Consider the following 26,234-nt stretch of genomic DNA (forward strand, 5'->3'; position numbering starts at 1 on the left):
TACAGGACAATAATTACGATTCTGCCATCGTATTCTCCGATTCGATCTCATCCGTTTCCCCGCCTCCGATGCTTTTTAATTTCTTTTAAGCGAATACACGCAATCCACGGAAAACTCTACCTGCAGAATCAATGGCGATTACACCGCTGCTTCTGGTGTATTTCTCGGCGTTGCTCTGTACGGAGGCGAAGTACATTGCTTACAATACGTCGCAGTGGATCGTTCCCGGGAAGATCAACGTCCATCTTGTCGCGCACACGCACGATGACGTGGGATGGCTGAAAACCGTCGATCAGTACTTCGTCGGATCGAACAATTCTATCCAGGTAAGCAGCTTTTTTGTTTTTTCGTTTTCACATCCAACTCGATGGACCAGAAGGTCATCGAACGTATACAGCCAATGTGTCGCACGTGTAAGGCGCCCCTGGCGCAAAAATCAAGATGATCCATTCATTTGGTGGGCCTCACCGTAGACTACACCAAACAGTAAATGGATACAATGTACGGCCAATGGATGTACCCGACGTACAAGCATAGCCCACCTGCAAGGTGGGTCCACCTTTTCAGCGACTCGGATGTCTTCTACGTGAGACTCGTCAGCTTATATCGGTATGCGTGTAGGACGCGGCTGTATAGTAACTCACCGAGCTATATAGCGTGAGTAAATTCTGTGGGGCCCACCTTGATATATGTGTCGTTATCCGGGCCATCCATCCGTTTTTCAAGATCATTTTATATCATGACCCAAAAATTGAATCATACCCAAAGCTCAAGTGGACCACACCACAGGAAACAGTGGGGATAATGACATCCACCGTTGAAACCTTCTTAATGCTCGCAGTGACGTTTATTTGTCATCCGACCAGTTCATAAGGTCTCACGGACACGGATGAAGGAAATCACACCCGTGATGTGGTCCATTTGAGCTTTGGATATGCTTCGATTTTGGGCACACGCCTCAAAGAGAGCTGAAAAAATGGAGGGACGGCGTGATAAGATGCATAGATCACGGTGGACCCCACAGAGTTTACTCACTTCCCACTTGGAGTCCATGAGTGTGTAGGCTGCGTTCCGGTTCATCGCGATTAACCTATCTTTATACATGGCATCTCGCACGTGGCTCTACGTGCCATGCACCACCCACATACTGGGCCATATTGTTGTTGGCCCGCGGTAGCAAAAGGAAACCGATCAGGCAAACATGGCCGTCGATCTGTGGCCATCAAACGAACGGTGCGGATAAGAAAGGACGTGGTCCACTTTGATTGTGGAAATGCACAGAGTCGGTTGATTAGTGTGGCTTTCGTTCTATGGGCCACCTGCCTCAAGGTAGATTAGATGGACGGTCCGGATTCACTGACAGTGCAGCCCCGTCTGCACGACAGAGGGTGACCATGAACCAACACAGCTTCATACATATATAGCGTCCCTCACCCACACTCGGTGTGCACCGAGAGCCGCTGTGTGCACGTATCTCCCTCCATTCTAAAGCATTCAGACGGAATCTAGAAGCATTTCAATATAGGAATATTCCTCACAAGCACATTTTGAATTGCGCGTTAAGATTCCCACCAGCCATTATTGCTGGTGGGAGATTTTGTGTGCACCAACTCTCGGTGCACACAGCGCACACATACTTCCGTGGACAACCAGCACAAAGACGGTGGTAGCTCCACCATTTTTTTGCAAAGACGGTGGTATTTCCACCATTTTTGTGCAAAGACGGCGCTTCTATAGGGTTTTGTCTCATTTATATATGCACTCCAACTCTGACTGACTTGTGTGCTAGACCAATCCTTAATATACACTTATTTACACTGCTTCGGTTTGCTCGAGCCTGACATTCATGCCAAAGCCCAAGCCTGAGGGAACTGAGCCTGCCCAATCTTATCCACTCAGCCTTATGTGTCCCTATCCAATTGCTTATAAAAGGGACCCAACAGTCACAATTTGAGGAGGGAGAGCAGTAGAGGAATCGGACCCAGACAAAGTCTGAGATATAACGTGAGGTAGAGAAGTCGAAATAGAGGCTTTTGTTCTTCGATTTCTCTTCAATCGATTCTATTTCAATTTCAATGCCAACGTTGTATTCTCAATCTATCAATTTTGAATATGTATATTCTAACCCCACTACTTTGAACACCTGAGGTAGTAAGCTCTGTTTTGATATTATGTAAAATATGTTCTACAGTTGCCTCTTTTGAGGATCTTCTGTATCAGAATATGTGACTTAAATAAGTAACTTAAGACTCTATATTCCATTTCTTTTCTATACTGCAATCAGAAAAACCATTTTCCTATAATTTCCATTTCATCTTTAGTTTATCTTTTGTAATTTAGACATTTAAATCTTAGCATCTTATTAGAAGTTCATTAAATTTTCTTTGAACGCATACAACCTAGCAAAGTAGAGATCGTGTTTTACACGGGTGGTAAAAGTGTGCCCAAACTATTCCTTTTCCGTAACCAAGACCCTTACCCAGAATCTATGGCGCAAACCTATCTAAGAGTCACTCGAGTAAGGAATTCTTCAGTTTTTCCAATATCCAAGCAATTCCACGGATTCTAACCAACCGTGAATTTTGAAGCCTTCATTTTGACTAGAGGCAACTCCTACAATGTTGACAAGTCATCTTGTCAACCTTGTGAAAGCTAGTACAAAATCAAACCAAATTTACAAATCAATCACACCCCTCAGGGCTGAACATCCAAAAATACAAGCATATTACATAAAGTGTTACGAACGGTATAAGTATAATTATTAGCTTCTCTTCTCAATCCCTTCGCGAGGTTCGGGTATGAAAGTCTTAACTATGGGTTTTAGGGGATCTGATTAGATTTCGGATCTGGGCCTTCATAAGCTAATGCCCATATTAGTCAAGCACCTAAAATCATTAACCTTCTCTTCTCAACCCTTTCACGAGGTTAGGGTATGGAGGTCTTAGCTATGGTTTTCACTGGATCTTTATAGACTTTGAATATGGGCTTTCACATGCTATCACCTGTATCAAATGAGCATATAGTATTTTTTAAGTTTACAAAAGATGTATACTCTGTGACTAGCCGGGTATCCAGATTCTGTTACATCAGAAATTTGAGTAAATTCTAGTTTTATGTCAATCACCACACACACACACACATATCTATATTTTAATCGTTCAAACTCATGCAACCATCCGACGGTCCAATCTAGGCTCCTAGTGGGCAACCCGAGGGAAGATTTTCCGTTAGTGTCCACAACTTCCTTTTGTATTTCTTCATTATCTTTGCCCCATTTAAACTGAATTTTGCATGAAATGCAATGTATGTATGTTTATGTTGGCAGGGAGCATCAGTGGAAAATGTGTTGGATTCTGTTGTTTCTGCATTACTGGCAGATAAGAATCGAAAATTCATCTATGTGGAACAGGCAAGATTTTCTTCTTTCTTATATGAATTTCATTTCATGCCTAAACGGCATCGAACTAAGCTCGCCGATTCGGCGGTTTTGTTGGATGGATGCAGGCATTTTTCCAGCGATGGTGGAGAAAGCAAAGCGATGCAGTCCAGAACATAGTGAAGAAGCTCGTAGATTCGGGACAATTCGAATTCATGTACAATATCTCATGTTCTTTCTATCATTTACTTTCCACCGACTCCGGTGTTGATCTAATGCACTCTGAGGGCGTGTTTGGCCGGACCGATCCCATGGGATTTGGTGGGATGGGATCAATTTTAAGATAATGATGATCGTGTCAGTGGATTGTCACATGATCCATGGGATTGCTTATATCCCTCGGAAGTTCACCGGGTCTGTTTGGCACGCCCCGCTTATCCTGGGATTTTACCGTCCAATCCATTCAACCAAGGGATAGGATCACTGTTGAGGTAATGATGGTGATGTCAGTGGATTGTCTTAAGATCCATGGGATTGCTCATATCCCTGGACAAGTGCACCGGATCTGTTTGGCTCGTCATGCCGATCCCAGGATATTGCCGATCCCATCCCTCCTAATCCCACCTAATCCCACATCCAGCGCCTGGCCAAACACGCCCTGAGGCATGAGATGTTCTATGATTCCATGTCATTACCGCATACGTAGCATACGTGGACTAGATTGGAACCATTCTTTTGCTAGGTCCAGTAACGCATGGTCTGTAGACCGAAAATCAAACTGGACAATTTTATCGATCGATGGACCCTCTCATGGACCCCATTCACATGGGTTCCACTTCACACGAGCCACCCACATCACATGGGTGAGGCCCGCCTCACATGAGGTACTTGCCTCACATGGGCTGCCCATCCGAGTGTGCCCCTACATCCCACTCGAACCCCGTGTGAAAATGTCACTACATTAGTATTTCTTAGCTATTTGATATGCATTGTCCATCGTGCGGGCCCCACGTTCAATGTGGGTTGTCCATCATGTGGGGCCTGCTTTAGATGTGGGTCATTCATCGTCAGGGGGACTGTCGTCAATGCAGGCCATCCATTATGTGGGGCCCACTTTTGATGTTGACCGTTCATCGTGTGGGCCCCACCTTTGATGTGGACAGCCCATCATGTGGGGCCTCCTTTGATATGGATCATTTCTTGATGGCCAACATTGCATTTTACTGTAGGCACATGGTGACTGAGATTTGTGTTTCATCATCATCTTTATTTGATATATTTTATTTTATTTTGTTGGATTTGCAGCAATGGCGGTATGTGCATGCATGATGAGGCGGCACCTCATTACATTGACATGATCGATCAAACTACTCTTGGGCACCGATTCATCAAGCAGGAGTTTGGTAAGACTCCGAGAATTGGTTGGCAGATTGATCCCTTTGGACATTCTGCAGCTCAAGCTTACTTGTTGGGGGCAGAGGTATGCATTTTCTATGATTGAAGAACTTGTTGGATCTCTGGATTTTTGGGGTCTTGGTTATTTCTCTTTTTTCATCTCCCAATCTATTTAAGACTCCAAGAATAGGTTGAAGATAGATCCCTTCATATCCAAACACGCTGTTAATGCATTTAGTACATGCAATCACAGGTCAGGAAGATCAATTGCATACATGTCTAAGCAATTGTATGAATCTTTTTCGTGAATGTATATACACATACCCACATAGACAGTTGAAAAGAAGATAAGGGAGAGCTCTAGCTGCATTGAAATAAAGAAGAAACATAATGGAATCAAAGAACGAAAAACTCCCGACAAGGTCTTTTGTTGGTCTCTGGGCTCAATTTCTCAAATAGGGTTGACCTGTTTGCAGGTCGGATTCGATTCTCTTTACTTTGGTCGGATTGATTACCAAGACAGAGTAAAGCGTAAAGACGAGAAGAGTCTTGAGGTTGTATGGCGTGGATCAAAAACCTTTGGCTCGTCAGCACAGGCAAGTGACTAATGCTTGTTTGGCAATTTAGCTAATGAAATGAGTGAAAACTCAACATCTTAAGTATCAGTGTTGTTATGCGGCTATACATTAAATCACTCGCGTGTTTGAATTTACCACCAAATCACGGTTGGTGGGATTTTCAAGCCAATAAGGTAGACTTGGTATTTGATGCAGCATGGAAAAATGAAATGTGTGTGTTCACGCACCATTTGCGCAATGTAGAACCTGTAATGCAGGGGCCTTTTAACACCGGGCTCAAGTGGCACTTGGGGTGGGTGGCCCGTTTGAGGCAGGTGGCTCGTGTGAGGTGAGCCCCATTTGTATGAGGCAGGTAGCTCGTGTGAAGCGGAATCCATGTGATGTGGGTCCCACGAGGGGGTTCAGCCGATGACCTAACCCATGAGATGTGGGGCCTGGGCTATGAGACAAAGGGATTGATTCACCATGCTCTATCAATTCGAGCTTCTAGAGCAAGTGGTTAATTGTCCTGCATCAAAGTGGTATCAGAGTGGGAGTCTTTGTGTTCAAGACTCCTCAACGGGAGTGATTAATGCAGGGGCATTTTCACACCAGCCTAGAGTGGGGTGCCCCTGGGATGCAGGGGCACGGATTGATTCACCATGCTCTATTAGTTCTTGTTGGCTCTAGGAACCAAGAACTTTCAAGTGCAGTCTTGGTTTTTATTTCCATTTCTCTTTTTTCTTTTTGCAGATTTTCACTAGTATATTCCCTGAGGGTTACGGTCCTCCTGATGGTTTCTCTTTTGAAGTTAATGACGACTCCCAAATTGTGCAGGTAAATACCCAGATAAGACCTCTAAATTGATTTTAAATATACATTCACGGCTTCATCGTTTTGTTTCTTTTCTGCACTGAAGGATAACAATCTTCTGTTTGATTACAATGTCCAAGAGCGAGTGAACGATTTTGTGGCAGCAGCATTATCACAGGTAAGCATGAACTGTTGTTTCTTCACTCTATATGTTTGGATTTCTGACTGCCTTTCAATTACTTGAGGTTAACCTTGCTGCTATCCTACCTAACTGGACCTATCCAAGGTAGTTTGGATGTTGTAAAAATGTTGTGTGGATGGGACTCTTGTCCATGCAAATCAGTATCTGAAATCCTTCAGGTGGAATAATGAATCAGCTTCCCCACCATATGCCCAAAAGGTTGCTGTATGGTGGGCTATGTGAACCCTTCCATAGATGACATGCAGATGGATGATTAAAAAAAGACAAATGTTGATCCACATTCCATGGGCGAACATGACGAAGATTGGATGGCTAGAATCTTCTAACCTTAGAGATCTTCGGGGCATGTCCATCCACTGCAATTTATTCAATGATCTGGATCTTACTATGGGCCCCACATGTATGTATCCAAAGACCCAAGGACACCATACTCCTGCTTAGGCTAAGGATCATGTAATTTTGAATCATATCATCTTTCTTTAAACCTGAAATATTCCAACAAATTGCCTTTTGTTTTCTTCAGGCTAACATAACTCGCACGAATCATGTCATGTGGACTATGGGGACTGATTTTATGTATCAATATGCTAACTCATGGTTCAGGCAGATGGACAAGCTCATTCATTATGTTAACCTGGTATGTGTCTCTTTCAAAAATTCGTCCTAAAAATCACTAAGACTAATGATTTATAGATTTAAAAATCCTTACTTGGATATAATTCATGTTCATGGTGCCAATGAGGCACATGTGTTCGATATCTGTAACATTCATTAGTGGGTCGCACTGTTTATGTGCAATGACCCGAAAATAAGCTGTCCAAACATCAGGTGAGCTTAACATGTATGGTAAAGAAGAAAAAAAAAGATGCTTAAAAAGGGACTGACCATACCAGCCTGGCTTTTGGACAACAACACATGTATCGTGGGCCATGTGATGAATGGTCACTCGGATCTCTTACATGGCATGCCTGCGCCTGTGTTTATGCTTTGTTGCTTTCTTTCACTTCATCGTTTCAGAATTCTTCCACATATTACTGAAATCAGTGTTTTGGATGCTTTAAGGACGGGCGCGTTAATGCCTTGTATTCAACCCCATCCATTTACACCGATGCAAAGTATGCAACAAATGAGTCCTGGCCATTGAAGACTGATGACTTCTTCCCGTAAGTGGTATATTTGGAAAATGTTGCAATTTTCATAATACCTAGAGAAAGAAAAGGAAGGAAAGCGTAGGGTGTTAGTTTACCATGCTTAAGATAGCGATAGTAATGGTGAAAGACAAAAGACAGCGACCTCATGAAGAGTAAAGCAACCTGCTAATTCTCCTTTATGCTCCGTGATGTTTCTTTTTGGTGTCATTTGGCTTTGCCATTTTAAAGCATGACAATGCTGCGCCATAGATGGCCTCAAAAGAAAAAAGAAAAAAAAGAAGAAGAAGAAGATTCATATCATGTCATCATCATCATTTAAGCCTTATCCCAACTAACTGAGGCCAGATACAAGAATCCTTTTTTCCAGTTTTACATGAAAAACAAGAAGAAAATTCCAATCATATATCAGTTAAATGTTGAAATTTACAGATATGCAGATAATCCAAATGCGTATTGGACGGGATACTTCACGAGTAGGGCAGCCATTAAAGGCTATGTTAGAATGATGAGTGCTTACTGTTTGGTAAGTCTTTCCTTATCTTTCAATCCATATTAAGAAACAATTTTTCTCACTCTCCCTGTAATTGTGGAATCTGCATTGGTTTATTTGTTTCCTGTCTATAATCAGGTGGCAAGGCAATTGGAGTTTCTCAAATGGACAAATAGTTCAGGGCCCAAAACAGACACTTTGGCTGATGCTTTGGCAATTGCTCAACATCACGATGCAGTTAGCGGAACAGAAAAGCAGCACGTAGCTGATGATTATGCAAAGAGGCTGTCTATAGGTTATGCAGAGGTGCAACTTTAGCTTGAGAAATGTCAAGGATACTCATGACCTCACATCATGAGGTGGCCCCACAGTACTATGGCATGAAGAAAAAAAGGCTGGTCTGCTCATGAGGTGGGTCACATGTGCTTGGAAATGGATGGTTAAAAGCAATTGACCAGTGGTCCACTTTCGCAATACATGTGTGGCCTACCTGCCTATTTTGGAGCCAAGTCACATACATGTGGGTCCGCCTGATGAATGGCTCACATGCCACATTGGCAAGTGTTGGAAGAGTAGCAGCTTATTCAGCTTGGGCATTACAATATTCTTCTAATGTTTCTTTCAGGCCTTTTAAGCTCAAAACTGTCATCTTTCTACAACAATAATTCTTTTGCAGGCAGCGGAGTTGGTGGAATCTACACTTGCTTGCTTGACAGAGAAGACACCAAATATTGGATGTGACAAACCATTGACTAAATTTGAACAGGCAAAAATTTTAAGACTCTTTGCTAATGATATTTTTCCCACTTTGCATATAGCATTTATCATCCTGGTCAGGTTAATCACATTAGATATTCCTAGGCAATGGAGATTTTTTTATTTTTTATTTTTAAAAAAAAAGAAGAAGAAGAAGAAGCCGAAAATGAAGTCAAATATAATTAGACCAAGTTCCATAAAATGCTAAGGAAAATTTTAAGGGCTGTTTGGGGTGAGGGACTTGGGTCAGCGATCTGTGAAATCCATGGATTTGTTGTTGGGATTTGCCAACTCAGTGAATTTCCCAAATCCACTCCTCCATAAATCATGAGCTTAGGGAAAATCCAAACCCCTCCCCAAAAAAGAAAAAAAGAAGAAGAAGGCATTTCCTTTGCAATAATGCTCTACCATTACAATAAATGCTCTCTGCGTCCCAAACGGTGGAGTTTGGAATTTGCCATATCCAAATCCCATTGAAATCTATGAATTTTACAAGTTCATGAATTTACCAATTGAACAATTTGTCGTTTTTTTCAAAGTATGCTTGGAATTTTGGTTTTACGTCAGGATGATCGTTGAGCATATGTGCCTAAAATATCACCATAAATGCATTTTTCTTCACCTTTAACTATGAGCCACTTGGCGCATGTGTGAGCGGCATGTGTATGTCATGTGTCATACACCTTGACATGTGTGCATCACATGTGGACAACATGTCAGTGCCACATGGCATGCCATGTGGCAATGTATGTCCATACATGTGGATGACATGTATGCAGCCCATGCAGCATTTGGCTATTGGGGTACATACCGTACATGTATCTCTCCTTAGAATTCAAATGAAAGCAATCAAAAAGAAGAGGCAAGCATCTTAGGATAAAAACGTGTGATGAGGTGTCTCTTTATTTCAAAAAGCTGCCTTTATTTAGTCACTCTCTCTCTCTCTCTCTCTCTCTCTCTCTTAAAAAATATGGGAGAGTATTCCACCATAGCATTCATTCCAGAATTGATTCCGAGACTAGCTCCCTCTTTTCTCTCTCATTCTATAATCATAGAGCCTTCCATCATACTAGCAATGAGAGTACTTGAGAGTATCATTCTCAAGAATGGTGTATCTAGCTCTTGCATTCATTTTATTTTGGCACATTCGTTTCAATATGTTTGGGGTTGCCTTTAATGGTGCAGAGTTATTGTTCACCATTGTGACCTCAATTTAACCTGGAGGCAAAATTTTTACTACTTGTTCGCAGTCTATGGATTCGACTATAGAGGGTGCAATTGTTGTCTTAAAGATAGCAATTTTCCAGTGATTCAACCATGATAGCTCTATATTCTATTCCATTTCCATCCTCTTCTTCTAACTGAATGCTAATGGATGAGTTTCCCTTTTCAGTGTCCACTTTTGAATATAAGTTACTGTCCTCCGTCGGAAGTAGATTTATCTCATGGGAAAAGCTTGGTAGGTTCACATTTCTTCTTGTTTTATTCAATGCTAATAGAAGAATGAAAATTGCTATTTGCTTTTGAGATTGTTGATTTTCTGTAATTTTTCTTTTATAGGTTGTCATTGTCTACAATTCCCTTGGTTGGAATCGAGAGGATATAGTTCGAATACCTGTACGTATTTCATGTCACCATGACTACTGCTACAGTCAGTTCATTTCAAAAGAGTTATTGTATGGTTTATAGTTTTTGTTCCTTCTAATATTTCAAGTCGGCACAACAACCATGCTCAACTTCTTAGAAATAAGATATTTTTACTGACCTAAATTCTCTCTCTCTCTCTCTCTCTCTCTCTCTCTCTCTCTCTCTCTCTCTCTCTCTCTCTCTCTCTCACCAAATTCAGCCGCATGCAACCTTAGAAGCCACTGCTCACAATTGTTGGCATTTAACCTACTTTTCAAGAATCTAGATTTTTATTTTTTATTTTTTTTATTTTTTTTTATTTTTTGGGTTGTGGGGGGTGGGGGGGGGGGGTGGTTTAGCTTGTTAGTACACACCCATGTCAGTACACACACTCCATGTTAGCCACCCCCACTAGGGATCGATACCACGACCTCAAGAATCTAGAGTTTTACTCCACCTACATGTGCCTATAACCATACATGCCAACCTCAAAACCTGTGGAATATCTGGTTGACTTGTCAGGTGGGCCACACATGTGAAAAATCCTGCAGACAACATCTGATGCATGTGTGGTCCATGGTCCACCTAATGACTGGAACAGCCTGATTCTTGGTCCCACTAATCGACACTCTGGGCCCACCCGAAGCACAGCTTGATTGCCCCAAACATGTGCCGGGTTAGCACATGTGGCCTTGTTTAGAAAGTCATGTAGTGTTATTTCTTACAGAGTTGTGACACATCACACCTTCTCCTTTTCTCCATTCTCTACATTCTCTACCCTTTTACCATCAGTGTACAATAAAAAAGTAAAATTACAAGCCCCTAATGATAAGAAAATAAAAGACATGTATCCTAACTTGTAGGCTTAGCAAAACTCTTCTTTTTCTATGGTCACAGAGAAATACACAAATCAACTTCCCTTGTTCTTTATCTTGTAGGAGAGACAACTTTGCATTCTGCAAATTTAGATCAACTTGGTTCTTTTTCGGACTTCACCAGAGTGTCGTATTAAAGATAACGTGAAAACTGTTATCTTAACACTGATACCAAATGGCTAATAACAAACACATCCTTTTCTATTGGTCATAAGATCGACATTGAAAGTGTGCCTTACAGTCACAGCTTTAGCAATAGATACATGCTGATTTTGTACCTCTAACAACACAGAGTTCGAAACATCAATTTCAATTTCATTTGGGGATACCAAAATACGCCACACATTATTACTATCAATTTAAGTATGAAAGTTTTTAAATAAAACCTTGTCAAATAGGACAAGCAGTGACTTTTCTAGCAATGGTGGTTTGAGCATTTGGCTAGCAGGCTAGCCTATCCCGAGCCTCATTCCTTTGCACACGGGCTAGGCTGGGCCTGGATTCGTTTTGTTAGCTCATGGCAGTTGGATATGTGTATACTGAAAGCAATGAGAAAACAATTCTCCTTTGGTTTTCTGTATTTCAGACAACCCTAAAAGGTTGAATATATAGAGATATACAACATCTATACAAGGAAAAAGATAAAATCAAAATCAACTATACAAGGAAAAAGATAAAATCAGAATCAATTATCTATACATGGAAACAAGACACGTTTCTTGTCTAACATCCCTCGTCAAACTGATGCTGGTCATCGACAAGTAATAGTTTGCCAACAAGATATGAGTGACATGTAGAAGTGAGGGACTTCGTGAGGAAGTGAAATGAGCCGAGACTGAAACTTCTCTCGGATGAAGTGACAGTCAACTTTAATATGCTTTGTCCATTCATGGAAAATAGGGTTAGAGGCAATCTGAATGGCACTCAGATTATCTACATTGAGTGGAGTAAGATTTTGTAGATGAACGCCCAAGTCAGAAAGAAGTCCACGTAACCAGATAAGCTCACTACATGTAGCTGAAATCGCTCGATACTCGGCTTCTGTGCTTGATTTGGAAACAATGGCCTGCTTCTTACACTTCCAAAAGATGAGAGAAGTGCCGAGAAAAACACAGTAGACAGTGGTAGATCTGTATGTGAGAGTACAACCGGCCCAGTCAGCATCCGAATAAGCACGAAGGTCCAGAGTAGCCGTGGAGGAGAAGAACAGTGATCGATCTAGAGTTCCACGCAGGTACCATAGGATGTGCAACACCACGGTCATATGAAGAGTCTGAGGAGCAAAAACAAACTGGCTGACAACGATTCTCCTTTGGTTTTCTGTATTTCAAACAACCCTAAAAGGTTGAATATATAGAGATATACAACATCTATATAAGGAAAAAGATAAAATCAGAATCAACTATCTATACATGGAAACAAGACACGTGTCCTGTCTAACATATACACCCAACCCCTCCTGTTGCAAGTTGCAACCCAACCTTGTAGGAAGCATGCCCATTCATGAGTTTTTTTTTTTTTCATGGTAAAAATTGATATCATTGAAGTATCTGAAGCCAGCGTGGTAGGATCCTACTTTCACTGTGAAACTTACCGCAGTTTGCTATTGAATCTGTTGTCACTCAGGATTTTGTTCTTGGGGGACTCCAACACTAGTTTTTAAGAATTCTGCTCACACAGTCAAATTCTGCTGCAGGTAATCAGTGAGTCTGTTATTGTTCGGGATTCCATAGGAAGACAAGTTGAATCACAACTTCTGCCTCTAGCCAATGCTTCAGTGGGCATAAGAAACTTCTACGTTAAGGCGCACTTGGGTGCATCTCCGAGTGCTACGCCAAAATATTGGCTTGCATTTCCAGCAACTGTACCACCTCTTGGTTTCAGCACTTACATAATCTCAACTGCAGAAGGGGCAGGTATAGCTATCTGATTGTGTCTTTTTGGTATTATCAGATTTCTAACTGGCTTGAAACTATATGTGCTGATGCTTTTTGTTACAACTTCAGGCTCTAGTTCGACAGTATCAAAAACGCATACAACACAAGGGAGTGAAAATGGCACCATAGAAGTTGGGCAAGGAAATCTACAGCTTACGTATGCTGTAGATGGCGGCAAACTTACTCATTACTTAAACAAAAGAAGTTTGGTATGTATCATTGATAGCACTTCTTATCTATGTTTTTCTGTTTTATGTGTTTCTCAGTTGTCTCTCAGTAAATTTACTTTATCCCAATCTGGATTTCTCTAAACAGAAAGTAATTATTGTTGTTGTTATCATTATTATATAATGCAAGCAGCTTTGGACATTTTTCCCATGCAATTAGTCCTAGGAATTTTGTTTATTAGAGGGTAAAACCATCATAAAAATGTAGCTTCCCTCACTTCTGCACGACACTCATTTCTAGTTTGCAAACTATTACTTGTCGATGACCAGCATTAGTTTGAGGGGGGATGTTAGATAGGCCACATGCCTTGTATAGCCGATTCTATAGATAGACGATGTATAAGTAGAAGATTTTGTATTTATCATTTTACCTTGTATAGTCGTTGTAAAGCTCTATATATTCAACCCTTCAGGGTTATCTCAAACACACAAAAAAGAAAAGGAGAATCATTTTCCTCAAAGCCTTCATCGTTTTCTCTTTGTTTACACAAATTTCACCCGCAATGAACCTTTAAACAGCTTAGATTCTTAGATTGTACCCACAAAAGCAAACCGAATTTCATATGAGTAGCCCACTCTTCTTTGTGTGTAGCTGGCCGTGATGGTACTGCTAGGAAGCCGAGCGACGGAGGGTATGTGGGGCCACCATGATGACTATATGAAATCTACTTGCTACATCTATTGTGCCGCCTCATCATAATAAGACTTCAGCCCAAAAATGAGGTAGATTGAAACTTGAGTGAGCCAAGGCACTAGAAAAAAGTAGGGATGGGTCACCCATCATTAAAAACATTCTTCTTTCTCTGTGGAGTGTGTATCCGTGCCCTTTCCATCCATGCATCTCTCCTTTTTTCTTTCCCCTACTCTCCCTACCCCTAATTATTAAGAAGATGATTTTATACCCATGTTTTTATTTTTATAACCTTGTTTTGTACTTGTGGTATTATTCTAGTACCAATAGTAGAAAAGGGGTGTGTGTATCAAAAGGTGAGGGTGTGAATATCAGTTCCTCCCAATTGTTTTTGTTGCTCACATAATATTGCAATTTAAATGTTCTTTCTAGCAGCTCATGGTTTTTCCAGAAGCTCATGAAACTATCTTCATGTTTTTTTTTTTTTTTCTTCCGTATCAGGATCTAATACATGTCTAATCTGTTTTCTATGTATGATTCAAGGTTAACACATTTCTAGAACAATCATTCAGTTTTTACCCTGGAGATGATGGAAGTGGTAGTGATTCTCAGGTACTGTTCTAACTTCTCCCACCGTATTTTTTTTTTTCTTCTTCTTCTTCTTCTTCTTCTTCTTCTTCTTCTTCTTCTTCTTCTCTCTCTCTCTCTCTCTCTCTCTCTCTCTCTCTCTCTCTCTCTCTCTCTCTCTCTCTCTCTCTCTCTCTCTCTCTCTCTCTCTCTCTCTCCTTTTTTAAATTTATTTTTATTTTTATTTTGAATTGCTTGTGTTATGTTGTCCAAACGAAGGTCAGTTATATTGTAATGTTTGTTTTACTTGTTGAAGGCTTCTGGAGCATATATCTTCCGTCCAAATGGTACATTTCCCATAAATCCTGGAGTACAGGTAAGTCATCCCTTCTAAAATGATAAGCGGCATGTTTGGGTGTCGATGATTCTCAAGACTGACAGATTGCGTTACCAATTTAATGTTGGTTGAGCTTTCCAAACTTCCGTGCTCTAAGTTTGCTTGGCAAATGCTGGCAGTCATGATTTGGCTGTAAACACACATGCAACCTAGCTATCCTCACAATATTATATTCTTAACGATGATTATCACTGAAGAACTGCTAGAACATCTAAGATTTGGTTAATGTCAAGAAAAATGTTTATTTTGCAGGTGCCATTGACTGTTTTAAGTGGACCTATATTGGATGAAGTACATCAGAGAATCAGTCCATGGATATATCAGGTGCTTTACCTGTGCTACAAGAACCTTACAATGTTTGTATGTGTTGAACTTCATCTTGACACCCATACATGGTTCTGCAAATCAGAATCATACTGGCCAATATGGCTGTATCATATCCATATCAGCTTGATACAAATATGCAATACAGGGCTGAATCAGCCAAGGCCCAAAAAAAAAGTCCATATCAGTGCCGGTACAGGCTTGATATGGGCATAAAGGCCTAAATTGCTTTTTCTTTTTTCCAAAATTTCTCTCTCTTTTTTTTCTTTTCTTCTTTCTTTTTTTTTACTAAAACCATGGAGAAAACTTAGCAAGTCATTTTAGACTAGATTTTGGCCTATTTGGGGAATTAAAATACAAGATTTGAATGGGATTCAATAAATTGAACTGGAATGGACCATTAGGGGAAAAATCCATAGTTTTTTTTCCGTATTTCCTCCTTTTTAATGTAATGGTCGCTAAGTCACCAAATCATGCTTGATTTGTGACCAATTATGGCCTATTTGGTTGACTTTCAGCAGGTCAAGTTGGTAGACAACTTATCAAAGAATGGTCTGAGACACCATTATATACATGTCCAATCACAAAAAAGAATGATACTCTCTCTCTCTCTCTCTCTCTCTCTCTCTCTCTCTCTCTCTCTCTCTCTCTCTCTCTCTCTGTCTAATAGTTTTACACTAAATTTTTCGCATAAAAAATCGACCATAACAGCAAACAAGGTCAGGCTGATACACCCCCTGATACCAATATTCGGAAGCATGCACCCATATCCTGTACAAAGAGTGCATATTGAAGCTACTATCCAAGGGGCCACTGCTGTTACCGTTACGATATGGGCTGTAACAGCAGTTATGGCCTGTCTTTAATTTTTTTTTTAAAAAAAAACCTAATTCGGGCCAGTAACGGATTGTTACAGGTATGGCCAGTCCAGGGCCATTATGGATCGTTCTTTCCGTAACAGGCATGCTCGGCCCCATAATGAGTAACAATTCCCACTGTTATCGTTACATAAGCATTTTCTAATAATTTGCCACTGTCATCTTAAATCTTTCAATCTACTAAAAAACTTGATTGTGAAATTTTGCCAACAGTGTTCTGAAAGTCAAAACAAGTGCTCAAAAATAAACAAGAACTGATTCCATATAGTTTCTAGCAATGAATGTCTAAGACTGATACTTAAATTATCAATTATCTAACTTAGGTGGCTAAAGATATGAGCTTCAAAATTATCTGTCTTTCAGCAGTCTACTTCAAACATAAGGGGATTGCATTCAATTGGCCATGACTCTTACGACTAGTAATTTTTTGCAGTCTTACATTCAAAAAACATCGAGGGTCCAATAAACTACAAATACCAATGAACTTTCCACATCTCTTGGTGACTGATCAACCTTGATTTTTGTATCCTAGCTGTCTGCTAATTGTAGCTGATATGCTTGCCCTGCCGGGTGTAGAATAATCTTTTAACGATTGCGTTCCCATTCACAATTGAGGATTTCACTGGCTCTTTCAATGGAAATTGTTGTTTGGCCACAGTGCTTGGAGTTTCAAGATCAGTTAGTTAGGAGCATATGCTGTTCAAAATTTATTTATTTTTAAAAAAGGAAAAAAGAAAAAAAGTAAAACAAAGGAAAAAGGAAAAAGGAAAAGGTCAGAGGTGCATATTTCAAGAGGTTTCCCCATCTGCTAGAATAAACATTCTAAATATTTTTCTTTCCTTCTTTTTTTAACTGAGATAACACAGGGGGGGTGTTTGGACTCATTTCCACTCCAAATATACTTTGGAACCTGTGTACAAGATTGAGAATTGTCCATGATCTTCTTTGGAGCCATTTCCCCACCATAAGTCCATTGTTCCCATAGACAAATCATTTCCGTTGTGTAAATAATTTTTAATATTGGTTCATATGTGTCGTGTGTGTGTGTGTGTGTGTGTGTGTGTGTAAGATAAACAGCATTTTTTTCAATATTTTTTGACATTTCTCACCAATACATCTGATAAGTCAATTGCATTGGTGTCACCGGTGCAAATACGATACCTGATAATTTGAACCATAGGTGTAAGATAACTGAATTTTTTATCCACTTCTCAGTTTCTTTATTTATTTATTTTTTGTCTTTCTGTTTGACTAACACAGCAACCGTGTGCAGATAACCCGCGTATACAAGGGAAAGGAGCATGCTGAATTCGAGTTCACTGTAAGCACATATTTTTGAACCTGTGAAAAGCTATGTTCACTCACAAGAGTAGGATTTTGAATCTCACTCTTCTGACATGTGCCGGTATGGCATGAGTGTACGAGATCCGTTTTGGGCCATGTTATATCAGCAGCTCCTGCATCTTACACACACTGGACACATTGGCATGCAACCGAGAAGAGTAACATTTGAAATCCTGCTCTTCTTGCAATTATTCACTAAATGTTCCTTCTCTGCAATAATTTTGATAGCACTGATATGATATCCTCAATTTTAGGTTGGGCCTATACCCATTGATGATGGAATTGGAAAAGAAATCATCACCCAAATTACAACAACGATGATGACAAATAAAACGTTCTACACAGATTCTAATGGACGCGATTTTATTAAAAGAGTATGCTTCATACTACATTCCCTGCATTTCACTTGGATGAATGAGCAATGCACTAGCAAGATGTGGACAGTTTGATATTCCGAGGGTTATTGCTCTGCATTTTTTATGCTGGTACTAATATAATTTAGCTGAAATCTTATTTGATCTGCAGATTCGGGATTATAGATCAGACTGGGACCTGCAAGTGAACCAACCCGTTGCCGGAAATTACTATCCAGTAAGTTTCCTTTATAAGTGAGATTTCTATGTAAGGGCTTTAATGAAATGCACCCTTTCTACGGTGAAAACTTGACCATCTGTTAGGAAGGCCGAGGCAGAACTTGAGATGGAAGACCTGTTAGAGTATAGCATCCACTGATATGTAGAGCACTTCTAGGGAAATTGGAACAATTGATTTGGGGGAGCACGATGTGAAGGGGCTTATATATATGAAAAACTAGAACAGTCAGATGGACTATCTAAGCAATCGCATTAGTTAGTTATCTTGGTTTCATTTCTTTCTTATCTTTAGAAGTGATGAAATTTCAAAAACAGAACTTTTCTGTAATCCATTTGTTTCAGTCTTGCTCTCCTTGAAGTTGCATTTGGAAGCATTATCAAATTGAATTACGGTAGAAAATCACGTATTTGTAGTTTCCTTAGCAGTCATAATGGTGGTTTGAGCTCCAAATTATAATTATATTGCTTGCAAGTTTGACACGATAGAAACACAACCACAAGCTTGTCATGTCCTCTTGATTAAACTGAATATTTTGCAATTCAGTTCACTTGTGCATCCAAACACAACCTACATGTGGGACAACCAATGATGTTTGATGGAATAGAAGGTCTTGTGTTGCTTCTTCTTCTTCTTCTTCTTTTTTCCTTTACTGTATGTGTCTTCTGCCTCACTTCTGAAGTACATTCTTTTCTTTTCATGTGGTCTTTTAGACCTGTTTGTGGGCCATAGTCACTTTCAACATTATATGAAAACTCAACATGTAGCTATTTTAGAGGATGACAAACAAACTTAATATAGTTTCTTTCTTTCAGATTAACCTTGGAGTTTACGTGGAAGACAACCAGACAGAGTTCTCCGTACTGGTAGACCGTTCGGTGGGGGGATCCAGCATATTGGATGGTCAAATAGAGCTGATGTTACATAGGTCTCTTCTTTGCAAATGCTTGATTCATTTCTTGGAGCTTTGTTAAATTCACACACATGTAGAGCCCACTCCCTCTACATCCTGATACATGCAAGATCCAACCATTCAATCAGGTGCAACCCACCATGTAGATGCCCCTGGCCCAAAAATGGGGTTGCTGTGTCATCGAGTGGGCCAGTGTACGAAACAAATGAACAACTAACGAAAACTCAGTCAAATTTTTATCTGTCCATTTGTTCCGTATGTTGTGGCCTACCTGATTGGTGGACCCATCTATTTTTTGAGCCAGGGTGTCTAAATGGTGAGACCCACCACATGGACAACTTGGATGTTCCAACTTTCACGCAAATGCCAACTTGATACATGAGGCGGCATATATAGGGACCGGGCTGTCCACAAATGTGGAACCAGCAAGCCTCAACTTCTTGAATTATGATATTTTCTACTTGCCAAGAGAATTTGTGATGGTCAAGTTTATCATACAACATATTAACCAAGGTCTCTTAATTTTCATTTTATTATACAGAAGACTGCTTCATGATGATTCTAGAGGTGTAGGAGAACCACTGAATGAAACGGTTTGTGTTGTTGATGAATGCGAAGGACTAACGGTAAGTTCATGTTACACAACCCTTAAATCACAAGCTTAGATGCTGCTGTAACCTGTCTATTCCATGAATCAAAGGCTGATTTAGTTGCATGCTTTAGAGCCAGTTTGTACAAAGGTATCCGAAGGAAGCGGTCAGCAAACCTCACAGAACCCACTCACATTGCTTGGAAAAGAAAACCTTGTTACTGATGGAAGGAATACTGCAAAATGACAGTGTTTTCCTAGCTGGCAGAGTGGATTCGGCAAGGTTTGCAGACCTCTTCTTTGAGAAACCTCCATCCAAATAAGGTATTAATGTTATTTATAGATAATCCATCCTGTTAACTCTAGAACCATTGATTAATTTATTTTTGTTCTCACGGATGGCCCATATGTCTTGAAATCATGTGATGATTATTTGAACATCTCAATAGTTCTTCAGTCATACTTAAACGTTGGAATTCAAAAAAGGGTGTAATCCAACATTTTATCTACATTGAGCATATTAGAGGTTAGAAGTATAGTTCAAAAACTTGACTTGACTCGATGTTCAGCCAGGTCGGATTGACCAGAAGACTCCATTTGAATCAACTCAATATTTAATAGTTAAATTAAAATGTCTTTAGATTAACAATACATGTTTGAAATAGTATGAGTATAAAAAATGGTCTGCCTTGACGCAAAACAGCAAATGGCAGTGGTAATGATGTCCATACCTCATTCATGAGTTTGGTGTTCTCTTGCCACCTCCCCCATGTTCATTTTTTTAATAAAATGCCATTCACTCAGTAATGACTTGGTTCAAGTCAGACCAAGTCGTGTCGAGTCAACCGAGTTGACGAGCCCACTCAATGTATCGTTGAGTTGAAACCGAGTCTTGCTCAACAGCTAGTTTCTCAGTGACTCAGCTCGAAATCTCGTAGAGTCGAGTTGACTCAGCCGAATTTGAGTCGAGCCCCTGAGTTTTAGAGCTATGATTAGAGGCAGGTATGATGCTTTATCAAAAGAAATTATGTTTCTTTGTTCAGCCCAGAATTGGTATAGGTTGGGCCCACCGTTTGGCAGGACCCGAACAGTAGGGCCCACAATAGCAGAAGCTGTTGATCTGCTTTGGCCTTGTCCGAATTTAATGAGAGCCTGGTCAGATGGCTAGAACCATATGATGGAGAAGATTTTTGTGGTATCTACTATCCATCATCTTCACTCTAGATGAATGATTTGGACAACCAAAAGGTAACCCCACAATTACAGTTTGTTACATGTGGATGTATGTGTCATACCAATTCCCGATTGTCATTATGTGGAAGGGAAAAAACTGTGTTGCTGTGCCTAAAAAAAATAAATAAAGCAGATGCAATTTTAATTCTGATGGTGTTGGTAATGTTTTGACAGGTTCAAGGAAAATTCTATCTTAGAATTGACCCTCTGGGTGAGGGTGCAAAATGGCGCCGGACAGTTGGCCAAGAGATATATTCTCCACTTCTTCTAGCATTCACACAACAGGTTAAAGACAAGTTGACTTGTTTCAAGTGTTACTAGTTATGGATTTGCTAACGCTGTGTTTGGAGATCAGGAGTTCTTTGGGTGGGCAGGATTCTTTTCTGCCCAAACTGATCTTGGGAATGTTTGAGGTTGGACTTGAAACATTCCAAATATTCATTTGGGAGGAGAAGTTGAAAAAACAGAATCCATAATGAATTGCAATCCGTTCCCAAAATATTGTTCTGTCAGTCATGGCATATGCACATGCTAAACTTTAGTGATTGGTTCCCATTTTGTAGGATGGAGATAACTGGACGAGTTCTCATGTAACAAATTTCTCAGCAATGGAGCCCTCCTACAGCTTACCCGATAATGTTGCAATGCTCACCCTCCAGGTATGTGTCTTTTCATCAAACATGAAAATCCAATTCCCACATGGATGTTATGTTGAATGTTGCTAAAGCAAAGAAAAAGGTATTATACAATCCTCAGGCCATAACTCGATAGGTTGTGCAGTACCTACATTTCGGGTTTTTAGTTGGGCTCATGGTTTAATGGTCAGCCACTGATATGACGGGCCTCATGCTAGATAGCCCATGCACCAAAACTCCCCAGGTTGAATGCTCTCAACTCATTAGCTACTTGTCTAGAAGGCCCCCTAACATAAGACATGACAGCTATAGCTGCTCACAACAGACCAGCTATGCCCCTATCCTTTAAAGGCACCAACAAGCAATGCTAGCTGGAAAGGGTTGCACTTGGGCTGTATAATATTTAGCCTTTTTCTCTGTTGAATGTGAACCATTGACTCTATTTGTTGACTGCTTACAAAGGGTAAGGACTCCTATCCGAGGGAATTTTGGTGCATGGACCGCTACAAGGTGGTCAACTTGTTGGATCACTGGATCTGGGTCCCACTTGACCCTACTTTACAGAGTCTACAGACTGAAAGCCCAAATGAGACTGTACAATCTTTTGGTCCAAGGATTCTATAATACCTCAAAAAAGTTGAGGATGGTGCGAGGAATGAATTATCGTGGTTAATGCAATTGATGTATAAACCGAAGTACTTAACATAATAGCTGTAATGAACTTAAGTTCTTAGATGGAATGTTCAAAACCAATGAGTAACTGCAAGTACATAAAGACTAAAGAAACTAGTAAAATTCTAATCGAATCTTAAATAATCATAACACGGCAACCAGAGATAGAACACTCACCAACTATTCCTCTTCTCCAATAGAAAACAAAATCAACAGTATTTAAGGGAAAATTGACCATCTTGACCCTTTCAGGTAATAGTTTTTGGCCGAAAACACAGGACACTCCACACCCAACATAGGTGTCTTTATGCCAATGTTAGTGGTTTTGGAATTTTGAGTATTCATGATGTTGAGGTAACTTTGTTAACAGATATAGATTAAATCATGATGTGGCCTGTTCAACTGATATTTTTTCTGTTTTATAGTTGCTACATTTTGACCATAGATCTTCTCTTCTGCATTCGAATTACAGCTACCATACTTTTAAGTGCATGTCCATGGAGCACTGATGCATCAGGACACAAGCAGGATATGAATTCGTGTTCTGATGCGCCAGTGCATACAAATGGGGCCCATGGTTTGGTGTTCCATGTCATTGGTCTGATGAGCCCCTACGTGTATGGGGATGCCCCAGAACTCCTCCAGATAAGATGATCCTAACCCTTTGATTGGTAGTGTACAAAAAGCTGTCTAAGAAAAAATACAGCAAGAGTTCAGGGGAAAAAAGGGTGTCTAAATTGAGACAATTTCCATCCACAATGGATCCCATCATAATAATGGCCTGGATCAAGGAACATGAGGGCCAATTTTACTACATATACACTGTTCATGTCATGGTGCATCAGGACCTGTAATTCCTCCTACCCAAATCAGTTGTAACGAAGAAAAAAAAAAAGAGTCTGAATTGGATGGGTTGATCTGGGTGTTTTATGGGACATTTTCATCCACAATGGATACCATCATATGCTAATGGTCTGGATCATGGAACATGAGGGCTTACTAAGTTCACATATCAGGACCTGTAATTTCTCCTACCCAAATCAGTTGTATTTTTGTCAAGTCCAAATCATGCCAATCCTACATTTCGATCCTGAATGCATGGACCCTGTGTGGATGGTAAAGCTATTGCTGTTGCTTGCTAATTAGGTTGAATGCACATCCTGATGGCCGTCATTGAGTTTTGGGATATTTTAGCTAACCTTCATTTGTTTAGAGCATCGAATCCACTTTCTCAAAAAAACTTAGCTGACTACATAGGAGAGTTTTTTTTTTTTTTTTCCCATTTGAAGATGTGGATCTAATCTTGCTCTAAAACCATGTAACAAATCCAATGGTGGAGAGAGAGAGAGAGAGAGAGAGAGAGAGAGAGAGAGAGAGACAGAGGCTTGTGTAGAGATGAGGTTCATCTCTCACATCCAAGCCTTTTTTATTACGAAACCGTAAACAAAATAGTATGGTTTCCTGAGGGAACACTAAAATAACCATGCACAATAAAATACTCTCACCCATACATCCATACACATCCACAAATACACAATCTCCTACAACTACTAAAAAACACACTGCGCAGGCTTTTTAAAATTTGAAAAATGAGTACTGAATCAAATCAAGCTTCAAGTTTCTAAAATGTTGGTATAGGCATGGTAATGGTGCTCATCCTGCTCGAGCTACAACAGTTGCTATTCAAATCTTTAATTTTCAAACATCCCGATGAACGGGAAATGGAACAGAACACTGCTTGATATCAATCCTTTTTCTTCAAAATATCTTTTTTTCATGCTACTCATAGTTCCTCACATTCTGGGTGTACTGCAGGAGCTTGAAAATGGAAGCACTCTTCTTCGATTGGCACACCTATACGAGGTCTCACTTCCTCTCACTTTCACTCAACTAACCATTAGAAACTGCTGTTTCGTCTATCATTTTCTGCCATATTTAAAAATTTTCAGTGACATTGTAGTGCAATATGTTTCTATGATCTGGGTCTTCTCAGTATTTTTGAAAAACTGCCATCTTTGTGTTTTTTTCGCCTGATTCTATCTTCTGCTGATTGTATTAAAATGCAAGATGGGAGAGGACAAAGATCTTTCAGTTATGACGTACGTGGATTTACAAAAGCTGTTCCCAGGCAAGAAGGTAAAGAGAATAATGCACCCAGGTGAACTTGAAGCATATGCATGAGATGTCACGTATGGCGACATTGGTAACATGCCCATCTAATTTAAGTCATGCACCGTAAATGCATTTTGGATGCATGTCCAATGTGTCTCGGGGCAGTGATGGGTCAGCCCGTGATCGGCCGATCTATTTATTGGGCCCAGAATTCAGGCTGTGCCAAGCCCATTTACTCATCAAGCCTGGAATTTGGGCTGCGGCTTGTCTCATGACTAGTGTAGATGGACATGAACTGGAAAAGATGTCAAAACTAGATTCACGTCTTGTGTGTTTCTTCGGTGGGCGAATATCAGGTCCAGTCTAGCCTGTTCATGAGACTACGCTCATCAGCCCAATGTTCCAGCCCTGAACCTGTCTGATATGGTTATTTCCGTTTTTTAAATCTGAATGTCCAATGTATGACTGAACTCGAACCTTTTTTTTTTCATCTGATTTGAATTTTTCTTCAGATCATCAAAGTAACAGAGATGAACTTATCTGCTAATCAAGAAAGGTCAGAAATGGAAAGAAAGAGACTAGTATGGAAAGTGGAAGAACCACACAAGGAAGAAACCAATATGAGAGGTGGGCCAGTCGATCCATCTAAGCTGGTGGTGGAGCTGGGTCCCATGGAAATCCGTACTTTCGTTATAATTTTCGACCGCAATTCGTTTGTCAAGACAGTCAATCGCTGAAAGGTATTGAAGAAAAATTCCATGGAATTCATACAAAATTTTCGCTGGAAATCCACATCGAAAGCTCGCTAATCTATATGAAACCTTTCATGTGCAGCCACTATCATAAGCAACCAGAGCAGTGTTTTGATGAGGTTTGATCTTAAACTAAAGTATAAGAGCACATTTGGATGCACCATTGAATTGAAATCAAATCGCAATTTCTGCCTGTTCCAAATTAAAAATATTTGAAAGAAATATAATACATTTCAACGGCTACTTACTCATGATGAATTCTAGGACACATCAATGACTATTGTCATTACCTGCTGATTGAATAGAATCTCACAGTTCCATTTAACTTTGCATCATCCAAACACGGCCCAAAGATTTCGATATTTTCAACACTAGATTCTACCTGAAACTACCACTAAAGTAGTGAGACGGTTGTTGTGATCTTGAAATTTAAATAAGAATGTGTTTGTATTTGCTTTGCAAGTAATCAGAACAAATTTTTAGGAATAAGAAGTGAATCTTAGGAGTCGTTTGGCACCTTGGATTTGGAGGTAAAGGGAGTGTGTTTCAATTCCAGGTAGCTAATTTTTGTGTTTGGAAGCCTGTGGAATAGGAGGTATTTCAAATAAATTGATGCATTTTGAAATATGCTAGGATTCCAGAGTAATCTGAAATGCTTTTTGGCTCCTTTTGAAAGGCAAAAGAGTCTCACTTGTAATAAAAGTGTAGCTTGCATGCTGCTTCAAAACAATTTAATTGTCAGCTGCATCACTAAAATCTTCGTGATCTTTATGTTTGTGGCTCATCCAAGGCCTAAAATTATCACATTTTTAGCCCAAGAATATATTTCCATAGGCTTATTACTGTCATTCCATCAAATATTATACACACACACACACACACATTAATTTGGAATATGAAAGCTTATTTTCAAATCCAGGTCTGTAAATATACAAAGGAATTCAAATGTATTCAAAATATAAGCTTTCAAATGAAAGATTTGGATTCTAGAGCATTTCAACCAGGATTCAAAATCACCTTAATTTTAATATAATTGTGATTTGGATTCTAATGAATTCAAAATCAAAGCTCCCAAATAGACCATTAGATTGATCATTCATGAAAATGAAGAGGTTGAGAAGGATGTTGCTCATAGAAATAATGCTTGGTGATGGAACCTAGTTAATGAGTCGGGCCAGGCCAGCTCAGCCC

At 39.9% G+C, this 26,234-nt stretch overlaps 1 protein-coding gene across 1 annotated transcript; it reads left to right on the forward strand.

The window, feature by feature from the left end:
* LOC131239311 (alpha-mannosidase At3g26720-like) lies at window positions 1-25,864 on the forward strand. The gene is made up of 31 exons (XM_058236954.1): window positions 1-326; window positions 3,326-3,409; window positions 3,505-3,593; window positions 4,682-4,856; window positions 5,248-5,367; window positions 6,082-6,165; window positions 6,248-6,319; window positions 6,867-6,980; window positions 7,406-7,506; window positions 7,924-8,017; window positions 8,123-8,290; window positions 8,661-8,750; window positions 10,134-10,199; window positions 10,301-10,357; window positions 12,938-13,157; window positions 13,248-13,387; window positions 14,580-14,648; window positions 14,920-14,979; window positions 15,253-15,324; window positions 17,476-17,523; window positions 17,801-17,920; window positions 18,072-18,137; window positions 18,953-19,065; window positions 19,592-19,676; window positions 21,047-21,157; window positions 21,436-21,531; window positions 23,995-24,042; window positions 24,247-24,315; window positions 24,804-25,031; window positions 25,126-25,162; window positions 25,506-25,864. The coding sequence occupies exons 1-29, from the start codon at window positions 132-134 to the stop codon at window positions 25,026-25,028; spliced, it is 3,051 nt and encodes a 1,016-aa protein (XP_058092937.1). The 5' UTR covers window positions 1-131; the 3' UTR covers window positions 25,029-25,031; window positions 25,126-25,162; window positions 25,506-25,864.
* Window positions 25,865-26,234: the final 370 nt, after the last annotated feature.

This window comes from Magnolia sinica, chromosome 3 (genome assembly GCF_029962835.1).
Source record: "Magnolia sinica isolate HGM2019 chromosome 3, MsV1, whole genome shotgun sequence".
Lineage (NCBI taxonomy): Eukaryota > Viridiplantae > Streptophyta > Magnoliopsida > Magnoliales > Magnoliaceae > Magnolia > Magnolia sinica.